The sequence below is a fragment of the Hoplias malabaricus genome, chromosome 8 (assembly GCF_029633855.1).
Source record: "Hoplias malabaricus isolate fHopMal1 chromosome 8, fHopMal1.hap1, whole genome shotgun sequence".
NCBI classification, from domain to species: Eukaryota; Metazoa; Chordata; class Actinopteri; order Characiformes; family Erythrinidae; genus Hoplias; species Hoplias malabaricus.
The window spans coordinates 43,446,234-43,457,279 of record NC_089807.1 but is presented as its reverse complement, the minus strand read 5'-3'; the positions used below and the strand labels follow the sequence as shown (position 1 = coordinate 43,457,279).

The following is an 11,046-nucleotide window of genomic DNA, read 5'->3' as shown; positions in this document are numbered from 1 at the left end:
TTTAATTCTCCCCCAGTTGCTGTAATTAAACTGTAAGTGATCTCCCTGCATGAGTCTGAGCCATATTTTGATTTTATATTTTGGTTAAAATCAAAGTGAATGCATTAAATAATTAGCTAAAAGCTAAACAGGCTTGAATTGCTTCATCTTTGTCTTTGGTTGGTTTTTAATTAGGGCCTCCACACAGATTCAGCAGGTTAATTAACTGCTTTAATAACCTATTTATGCTAAGACGTCCTTTCTGCTCTGAAGTGGTTCATTAAGCTTACATACGTTTTCTTTGCTGGACATTGCCAGCGGAAACTAGCTTGTATTGAAAATGTGCATTTGATTACAGTAATTGGTCTTTAAGAGGGCTTTATAAATATTCTATACAATGTTGTACGTGTATGTGACAAGGTTTGTGAATGAACGTTGCTGACATACAATAAACAAGTGAATTTAAAGTGTCCACTTCATGAAGAAGTGGATTTTTGGTTTCTGTTGTGTGGCTAATGTGGCTAACAAGCAGTGAATAGTACACAGTGTGAATTCTCCTCATGCTAGCTGCATGCTAACTGGCGAAAATGCCTCACACACTCCTCAGACTCTGCTGAGTTGTCAAGTAATCCTAAATACACCCGAGTACAAAGTTTCTGACGTAAAAAAATGTGATCTATTAACGTTTTAGTCAAGGTATGACTAAATTTAGTGCGGAGATTATACCGACTGTTTGCAAAACTGAATGTTTGTGTCCACAGTGGGTTCACCTTCAATTCACAAATCATAAGAACAGCATGAAGTTAATTAGCCTGCGTTTCCTGTAGGAAGACCCACAGGCCACCGTTAGATGGCGCTATAAGCTTTGACAACTCAAATGTCCATTATGTAGATAAGGCTCTCTCTGCACGCATTGACTGTGTCTCAGTCTGCAGTGGTGTGTGACATGAGTCTATTGTGCCTGTGAAGAATGAGGAGGTGCCTTCCTCTCTTACCAGCACTATTAACCTCTCTCTCTCTCTCTCTCTCTCTCTCTCTCACACACACACACACACACACACACACACTGTCTCTCCAATGTCAACCTGTCACTGTCTGATGAGAGAGGAGTCAATGATCATTAGGTTACAGTGCTAAATGTTTTCTAAGAGAGAGGCAGTATGTGTACGCTCTTCCGTCTTGGTTTTCTGAGTATGAACACAGAACCCAGAGCATGTGTCATCTCTCAGGAACAATTGTTTGGTGCTACAAGCAGAGTGTGTGTGTCCTGTCTCCTGTGCATGTGCCCTCTGTCTTATGACTTCGTGCTGAATGCACTATGAATACTGATGGCTTCTTAAGGCCTAAGGACCACCCTCACCATCAATCACAAACCGTAGCTCTTCTCCCCTGTCTGCTAGCAAAGATTTTCTCTCGATCTAAAAGTGTCTGGACGGCATCCATGAAGTGCAAATGGATTGTAGCCTTCCTGGAATGACTCTTCCATAGCCTGTCATATCATGTTAAGCTATTTTAGCTTAAACGGCACCTAGCGTAGCCTACATATGTTTAGCATTTAGAGTGGTTTGTTCAGTGTAAGCAGAGAACCAGGGCAAGGTCTTTTTGCAAGAGCTGGAGTGTTTCATGTTTGGTGAAGCTCTTTTAGCCTTTTCCTCTCCTTACCACCAATCTGCACATCTAAAACTGTGTTTACCCCGACTCATAACTGTGTGTGATGATAGGATCCAGGTCCATGGATTTAGAACTTTATAAGATATTAGTTCTCAAGTGTGGAGAGTTTGGAGAGGCTAGCTGCTTCAGGGGCAACGTTCCATGTGAATTAGCACTTGTCTGATTGATGTGTCTTTGTTGATGGTGGCTTTGGGTATAACCATGATGGTTATTTGACATTTTGAAGTACAGAGGAAAGAGCTGGTGGACCCTGCACTAGAACTTGCAAGGTTATGTGTTTGTATCCCAGTACTTGGAGAAGAAACCTTAACCCTATCCAGATCTCTCATTAGCCAACAGACGCTAGTGGAAGCTGTAGCATTCTCCCGAGCCAAGTCCAGTGTCCTCAGTGGTCAGCTTGGGCCCTTGGGCTATACGCAGTGTGCAGCCTTGTTATAGAAAGTTATAGATGGTCCCCTCAGCATGGTCAAGGTCCTCGTGGAATTAGAGCGGTATTAGCATTTGTTGTAAGGCATGCTTTGTAGAGGTAGCCGTCAGATGCTTGCTGGGTTCCATTTGAATTAGCAGGAGTGGTTTTGTCCCATTTAAATGAATATGTTGAGGGAAAAGACGTCACCCGAGCCTTTCCACCATGCAACTGTTCTGTGTGTACAGTGTGTGGAGACTGGTCACGCTCTGAAGCCTGACAAAAGCCTCCATCTCCCTGCTGTGTTTGCTGTAGTCTTTCCTTACACACACACACACTCACACACACACACACACACACACACACACACACACACACACACACACACACACAGGCTGTCTGTGACTGCTCGGCTGGCTGCCTTTCTCTCTCTCTCTCTCTCTCTCTCTCTCTCTCTCTCTCTCTCATGACAAATGAGTGTGTAAAGCATTTCCTCCAGGGTGGTGGGCTGTGTTTCGAGGCTGCTGCAAACGATCCCATGAGTGTGAGCCTAATGGGGCTGGAGTTGTGCTACAGTTGGGCTTAAAGAGAGCCAGGCTTTGGCTCACTGAGGACAGAACAGCAGAGCTTTTGCTGTAAAAGACACCGAGTTCAGCCTCCAGCTGTGGTTTAAAGGGCCCATATCGTGGGAAAAAAAATATTTTTTTCTGTCTCTTATTTATATATAAAGTTTTATATCATTTAAAGTACGTTTAATACAAGTAAGTAATTGAATATATGTAACGCCACACAGCCCATAAATGGACAGCAGGCTGTGAATATTTTTGTGATGTCATAAATAATATTTACATATGATAATTTTAGAACATGTTGAATATGAAGTGATTTGAAAAGAATGGCAATAATTTATTTCCTGTGTGTCATGATAAAGCCCTACACAATGATATTTTACTGAAAACAAACAACAAAAAATTGTGTAATTTTGCTGTGAAGTTCTACAGCAATTTTCTTCACCCGTTTATGCACAGAGTGCTTTTTAAATCTCGATCTAAGTCTCGATTCAGCCAGATCACAGATGACATTTTGGTTTTAAAGGAGCCGTGACAACAGTAGTTTAGCTTATGTTAACGGGGGACTGGATAATAAAATGGAGCATATGGGCTCTTTAAGACATGACTGGCAGAAGGAATATCAGTGGCTGATTATGATACAGTATCCATGTTTGCTCTTTTATGCAATGACTTGAGATCCCTGTAGCTGGTGAATGAGCATGGGCTTTATTACACTCTGAAAAGAAGCCTGGTTTGGCTAATGGTGCATGTGTGTGTGTGTGTGTGTGTGTGTGTGTGTGTGTGTGTTAATTTCTCTGTGTAATTCTCCTGGCTGCCTGTGGGCTGTGTCTGAGTGCTGATGCCGAAGAAGAAGAAGAAGCACTGGGGGGAAATAATTGGAGTTTAGCTTCGAAAGGAGGGGAACGCGATTGACCTCTAGTAATGGATTTGAGTGAATAATTATTCCTAGCTACGGCTTTGGATGATGCTATCAGAGAGAGATGAATTCCGCTGAATGACTCATTGGCATAAGGGAGAAGACTGCCAGCATTCACTTAATGAATTCCATCTGGTCCCTATCACCGAATCAGACTGGGATCAGACCGGGGTCTCCCAGGTTACCCTCTCCAGCAGAGAACAGCTCTTCCCCCCTCCAGTCCAGCCTCGACGGCTTTGATGTAAAAGCCTCCTCCTCGCTCGCTGGGATATGTGTGTCCTCTCGCTCTTCTCATTTGTCCTGCCAGCCCCACGGCCATGCTATCAGGATAGATCCTGTTCATGATAATAACGAAGAATCTCAAAATGGCGTCCAGGCCCATCCCCAGGCCACAGAGCTCCATCGTTTATGATCCTCCCACTAATTGCTCACTTTGCCAGTTTAAGAGAAAACAGCTGCTCACCGCCCTCAAAGCCAGGGAGTCTCTTCGGAGCAGGCCTCGTAAGCTACGCAAAAAATGCTCGTTCGAAAGATTGGGATCAGAGAAATACGTAATGAACTCAGAGCTTCGTTTGACACATTGACAACAATGGCAAAATATCAGACAAGTCCAAGTGCATAAAAAGTGAGAGCTGGTGCACCGCAGACCACAGTGGTGTTCTTACTGCACTGTAACATGTTGTATTCCCAGTGGGGCGCGAAAAAAAGAGACATCAAGAGAAGCAACTTAGCTCTACTCCCTCCCCGGACTCCTTACTCCCTGGCCTATGAGGATGCTATAATAAAGCACTGGACAGGGAAGAATTACAGTTCTCTCTCTTTCTCGCGTACTCTCGACCAGGAACAACGTCCACCTGGAGGACTGCATCGGGCACACAGCGCCAATCCATATCACTCACACATACAGACATCCATTCACATACACAAGCATTCACTCACACACCAGGACAGTTATTAGAGAAGCCTCCATGTGTTTGTACTGTGGGAGGAAACCCACACAGACACAGGGAGAACACGGAAACTCCACCCAGATGGGACTTGAACCCAAGATCCCAGCGCTGAGAGGTGAACGTGCTCACCGCTAAGCCACCGTGCCACCCACATGGGTGGTGATGGTATGGTGTTTGGTGGTAGCGGGTACATGAAGCAGTAATGTGTATGCAGTGGTAGTGTGTGTGTGTTACTGTGTCTATGTAGGTATCGTGTGTATTTAATGTAGTAATGTGTATGTGGTGGTGTGAGGGTGCTTGGTGGTAGCAGATTGTCCCAGTGGGTACTTGGTGTAGTGGCAGTGTGTATTTGTATGTAATCGCACGTGTGTGTGTGTGTGTGTGTGTGGCGGTAGGTGTGTACGGGCGGTGTTATTCCAGTGCACATTTCTCTTGGCTTTGATCTGATTATGGGTTTGATCCCAGCTGATGGCTGCTGCCACTGTGCCTGGAGCAAGCTGCTTAAACCTGGGCTTCTTCAGGAGGGAATAAACCTGCTATTGGATGGAGTAAGTTGCTTCAGGCAAAAAAGAAGCAACTAAATATGTTTACGGTGCCTTCCAGGGCAAAGACCTCTAACCTTAGATTCTGTCGACATTTTAGGAGCTGTTATAATGTTCGCCGTCTTTTTTCTCCTTCCTAGGTCCATTTCTGGTGCTGTATCCGAGTTTGCGTTAGTGCAGACGAGACTTACTAACCAAGAAAATACAAGAATGAATGAATGTGGTGTGCTCACTGTGCTTAGTTTGCATTAAAAGATGCACATTCTACACTTTTGTGTAGTTTACATTTTTGTCCGTTAATAATTTCTCTGATATAATTTACCAAAAAAACAGACGTTAGATATTAAAGAAGACCTCATTGTCCACCAACTTGTGGTCATATAGTGTAACTGCATGTGCAAACAGATTGGAAAGGAAGCTACATTTCTAGCAGTGTGTTTTAGATTAGATCACATGCATGTCACGGTGCACTTTTGCTGTCCATGCATAATATACACTTACCAATGTGCTACTGTGTTTATGTCATTAATCTCTTGAGGAAAAGCCAACACAGCAGCCAGGCAAAGGTCTAGCAGTATCCTGAATCACCCATTGGTGCCTGGTGTGACTTCAAAGGCCTGCACCTGATTACAGTTTCATTAAACTCCATACCAGGGCGGCACGGTGGGGCGGCTGCAGGGACCTGGAGGTTGTGGATTCGATTCCCACTCCGGGTGACTGTCTGTGAGGAGTGTGGTGTGTTCTCCCTGTGTCTGCGTGGGTTTCCTCCGGGTGACTGTCTGTGAGGAGTGTGGTGTGTTCTCCCTGTGTCTGCGTGGGTTTCCTCCGGGTGACTGTCTGTGAGGAGTGTGGTGTGTTCTCCCTGTGTCTGTGTGGTTTCCTCCGGGTGACTGTCTGTGAGGAGTGTGGTGTGTTCTCTCTGTGTCCGCGTGGGTTTCCTCCGGGTGACTGTCTGTGAGGAGTGTGGTGTGTTCTCCCTGTGTCTGCGTGGGTTTCCTCCGGGTGACTGTCTGTGAGGAGTGTGGTGTGTTCTCCCTGTGTCTGCGTGGGTTTCCTCCGGGTGACTGTCTGTGAGGAGTGTGGTGTGTTCTCCCTGTGTCTGCGTGGGTTTCCTCTGGGTGACTGTCTGTGAGGAGTGTGGTGTGTTCTCCCTGTGTCTGTGTGGTTTCCTCCGGGTGACTGTCTGTGAGGAGTGTGGTGTGTTCTCCCTGTGTCCGCGTGGGTTTCCTCCGGGTGACTGTCTGTGAGGAGTGTGGTGTGTTCTCCCTGTGTCTGCGTGGGTTTCCTCCGAGTGACTGTCTGTGAGGAGTGTGGTGTGTTCTCCCTGTGTCTGCGTGGGTTTCCTCCGAGTGACTGTCTGTGAGGAGTGTGGTGTGTTCTCCCTGTGTCCGCGTGGGTTTCCTCCGGGTGACTGTCTGTGAGGAGTGTGGTGTGTTCTCTCTGTGTCTGCGTGGGTTTCCTCCGGGTGACTGTCTGTGAGGAGTGTGGTGTGTTCTCCCTGTGTCTGCGTGGGTTTCCTCCGGGTGACTGTCTGTGAGGAGTGTGGTGTGTTCTCCCTGTGTCCGCGTGGGTTTCCTCCGGGTGCTCTGGTTTCCAAAAACACACGTTGGCGACTCAATAGTGTCCATAGGTGTGTGTGTGTGTGTGTGTGTGTTGCCCTGTGAAGGACTGGCGCCCCCTCCAGGGTGTATTCCCGCCTTGTGGCCAATGATTCCAGGTAGGCTCTGGACACACCACGACCCTGAAGTGGATAAGGGTTACAGATAATGAATGAATGAATAAACTCCATACCAGATCTTGGTCATCCATCTCAATGAGTACAGGGTCCATTCACCAGTGATTTACAGTGAGCCTCCAACCACATGCCTCCTATTTACTCCCCCAGATACGCATTCCTGCAGTTCACTTCTGTTTACCTTTGAGTGACATGGTTGGGGCATACGAAATTGATTTGTACTTTCTGTGAATCTTGGATACAAACAATGTCATTGTTAAGTTGTTTCCCAGAGGCAGACTGTTAAAAAGCAGTACATTACAAACAATCTAAATGAATGAAAATAATGTTTTTCAGGTTTAAAGAATTTGTCTTTTTGTTGTTTTATTTATTTATTAATTATTATGTTTTTTGGCTGCTCCCACAAGGGGTCACCACAAAAAAAAAAAACACTCAACAAACCAGACAGTAGATCTGGCCCACGTTTTATGCCAGAAGCTCCTGCTGTTTCACCTAGACTTGGGACCAGCATCAGGGAGCACAAGCACAACCCAAGGGTCTGGGGTGGAGGATGAAGGGAGAAACACTCCAAAGGACCAGATGTTTGGCCTGAAACTCAGGCCCCTATGTCCCTAGAGCTGTGCTGCAATGAAACTACATCACACCACCACATCTCTATAGTGACATTGCACAAGAAAAAATATATAATAATAGCATTAACATCAGTATCTATTTTGTTCTGATTCACCATCAGTAAAAGAAAAGTCAACAAATACTAATATTTGAGTTTTTTCAGAATTTTATTTAGTTTCTACTTATAGTTATTTTATTTACATATCAATTAAAGTCAATACATTTGTTTTATTTTGTAGAACTGAGCTTTTCTCGATTCTGAGACTGAAGATCATGGCACATTTCTGTTTATAAACCGGGGCTTACACTGGCCACCCATTGGCTGCACGAGTTGGCCCTGCCCCTTGATTTAGAGCATCATTTAACACACCTGACGGAGCTAATCAGGGTTTGGCTGGAGCAGGGTTGATGGAGTAGACCTGAAGCTGATCTCTGAGCTCTGTTAGAAGGCACGCAGAGCTGAATAGCGAAGTGGGGACTTTTAAAAAGTCAAGTTCACTTCGCTAATCTCGTCTTTCATGAACGTGTCCCACGCGTTAACTTCCTTCCACGGAAGACTCTGCGATACTCATCCCTCAGCTTGGCCAAAGACTATTAGATAAACACAGTCTAATCTTCGGTCAAGACCTTCATTAAAAGACACAATGAGCTTAATAAATGTATCTGAATAATGGCATTTCATCACGGACCAGCCACCACAGAGAGTGCCTGGAAATTAATTTTTCATTTTGTTTTCTTTCCTGAAAATGTTCCCTTCTGCTGCACTCTTTGCTGAAATAGATTGCCCCTTTCTCCTCTGGGGCCGATGTGAGCGACCCTACTGTCAGTATAAACACACCAAAGAGGACGGTTCACTTCTGTCTGTTTGCAGTAGGGCAGCGGCAACAGGTAAGCTTCCAGTGTCCTCAAAATAGCTTGACATTCCCGCTGCTGGTGCCTGGTGTGTTTTTACACACAGTATGTAAAAGAATTGTTTAAGTGAAAATAAATTAATCTACAGGTCTTTAAAAAATCACTCGTGTTGTTGTTAATCAGCTGAAACACGCGGAAAATCACAGTGACGCCTCTGTTTACCTCAGGAGATGCTAATGTTGCTAACAAACCGACAAGAGCCCCCGCTTCATTAATGTCTGTGGTCTAGTGTTGAGGGTTAAAAACGAACAAAACTTAAGTGTAGCTGAATGTGGACAGCCATTTTAGATTGATTGAGAATGCTGTGGCTCTGGAGGACTTTTTTTTATTATTATTTTAAAGATAATAGTGCCTGGGTATTGTACAAATGAATATCACTTGTTTATTTCTCCTAGAAAAGTGGAGATTAACACATTTATTTGATGACCAATTGAGGCCAATATCAAATGCCTGAAGTCCCCCTTTGTGTTATATTTTTAAAGGTGCCTGAGACGTAGATAGAAATATTATGCTACTTTACTTTGGTTAATAGTAGCCAACTCAGACTGGATTTTAAGCATTAAGGAATATGGGACACATTTTTTTATAAACTTTTATATATTTATTTTTCTTATTTTTGTGCGTATAATCTGATTTTTATATTTAACTGCAGATTATATTTTGATATTTAATTTAATTTTATTTTGTATATTTATTGACAAGTACATGATATGTTTTATTAATCAGCAGTTTCTTCATTGCAATTAATACTTTGCCCTAGGCCATGGAGATCACAGTACCACAAGCAGAGCCTTTGGTGACCAAGAAGAGAGCAACACTTGTCTTATGGAGTTGGAAAGGATCAACAAACAGATTGAAGCAGTGAGGAATGAAGTCGAGAAAGAACAAAAGAGACTGTCCCGGTACCAGTCGGAACAGGCAGAGAACACTACTGTTACCTCAGAGAAATATCGTAAGTCCAGACAGACTGTATCTAAAGACCATAATGGAAACCACATAAAACATAAAAAGACAGTTGCTGCTGCTTCTAATTCCTCTGATTGCAAATATGTGGTTGATCGCAGCAGACCCAAAACAGATCTGGAATATGACCCTTGTTCAAATTATTCTTCTGACCTGCGATCTGGTAGCTCAAAGGATAAAATGAAGTCAACCAATAAAAAAGATGTGGAATGTCATCAGAAGGCAAAAGGAAAAGGCATGCATGTGGACCCAGTTCTGCTGCCATCTTGTAGTGTTGACGATTCTGATGATGATGATGTACTTGTCATTGATGTACCACCTCTTGAACTTAATAGACAGCACAGTAGACCTCAGAAAAAAAGCATAGCAACCAGTGAAGACCCTGTATATGTGGAAAATGTACTTGGAAGTAAAGGACTTTCTAGGAAATGCACGGACAACATAAAGGTAACAGAACACTCTTTAGAAAGTTTAAACCCTGATATTCCATCTCTAGACAAGAACAAGGAAAACTTTGGGGGTTTAAAGGACATAGTCAACAAAGTAAAGTCTTATTCACCAGAGAGAAATCGTATTGATATTCCAGACCAACAGAGTAACACAGGAACGAAGGATTGTATACCTCTGAAGTTAAAAGTTACTTCTGAAGGAGTTTTCAAACCTGAATTGAGAGCTACTGAGGATGAGCAAAAGTCCTCTGTTCAGTACATGAGTGCCAGTGAAGGACCTCAGTCAACTAAGAGGATGGATTTCACTGACATAGAAAATGACCAGAAGAAGCAAAGCTTAGACAGCACCAAAGCTAAGGAGGATATCTCAAAGCACACGCCGACTCTTACAAAGAGTTCTCTGGTCTCGTCTGAAAATGCAGGTCCTTCCGTAATGGCAAGTAGCCCAGAATCTGTGCCCACAAATCATGTAAATCTTGATTGCTTTGAAGAGAGAGAACACAACATTGAAAATGTCCTGGACAATATTTCCATATGCCTTGACCACCTGAGAAATGAAAGTGAGAGCATCCCTTGCCTTCCAGATGTGGACAGTTTCCTTGACAGCGTTGGGTCTGTACCAGATTGCTCAAAGATAGACAGGGAACTTTTTCCACAGTCTACTATAAGTGTTGTACAGAGTATGGATGCTGTGAAAGCAGTAACTGATGTGCAGAACAGTCTCTCAGGTTGTGCCCAAAGGGTACAGACCTTGCCCCTCAAGAAAGCACAGCAGGCCCTGCAAGAAAGGATGGTATTTCAGGATTACTTCCCTACCACGTCCTCTTTCCCAGCCATGACTAAGGAACCTGGGGCAGGTCAGAATGCTCTGACCACTGGTGAAGCATCCTTTCCTCCTGCACAAAAAGTTCTTGCTGAACCTGCCGTTCAGAAGGTGCCTGTGTATATTTCTGGAACCGATACTGGACATGTTCCTTCTGCACAGTCCATGAAGTTGCATAACCACACTGCTACATCACAAGATTTGACTTTGGGTCAGGTTCAGCAAAAACTACCTTCCTCTGTTATTTCAGGCATCGCTCGTGGAATTCCCTCACAGACCTATTCGGCTGCTTTAATGGATGAAGCAAATAATGTCATCGAAATTGAGTCTAGTTCTTCAGAGGAGCTCAATTACTCAGACCTAGACCTTTCGGAATCTGATCCAATGGAGGAATGCTACAAAATCTTTATGGAAGCGAATGGCGCTGAAAATCCCTCAGCCCAATGTGATGTGCCAGTAAGTGGAAGGGTATAACCGTGGGTTGGGTTGAACCTGGAAGGGGGAAACTGAACTTGA

The 11,046-nt window shown here is 44.0% G+C and overlaps 1 protein-coding gene across 4 annotated transcripts in view; it reads left to right on the top strand.

The window, feature by feature from the left end:
- The first annotated feature begins 7,782 nt into the window (after positions 1-7,782).
- zgc:152968 (uncharacterized protein LOC564848 homolog) overlaps positions 7,783-11,046 on the top strand; it is a 104,759-nt gene continuing 101,495 nt past the window's right edge. For 3 of the 4 annotated variants that reach the window (XM_066679082.1, XM_066679081.1, XM_066679083.1), the window contains exons 1-2: positions 7,783-8,271; positions 9,056-10,986. In XM_066679082.1, the coding sequence (XP_066535179.1) occupies positions 8,130-8,271; positions 9,056-10,986 (2,073 nt within the window). In that variant the 5' untranslated portion in view covers positions 7,783-8,129. The remainder of the gene's footprint in view (positions 8,272-9,055; positions 10,987-11,046) is intronic. The other variant, XM_066679084.1, reaches the window with a different exon arrangement.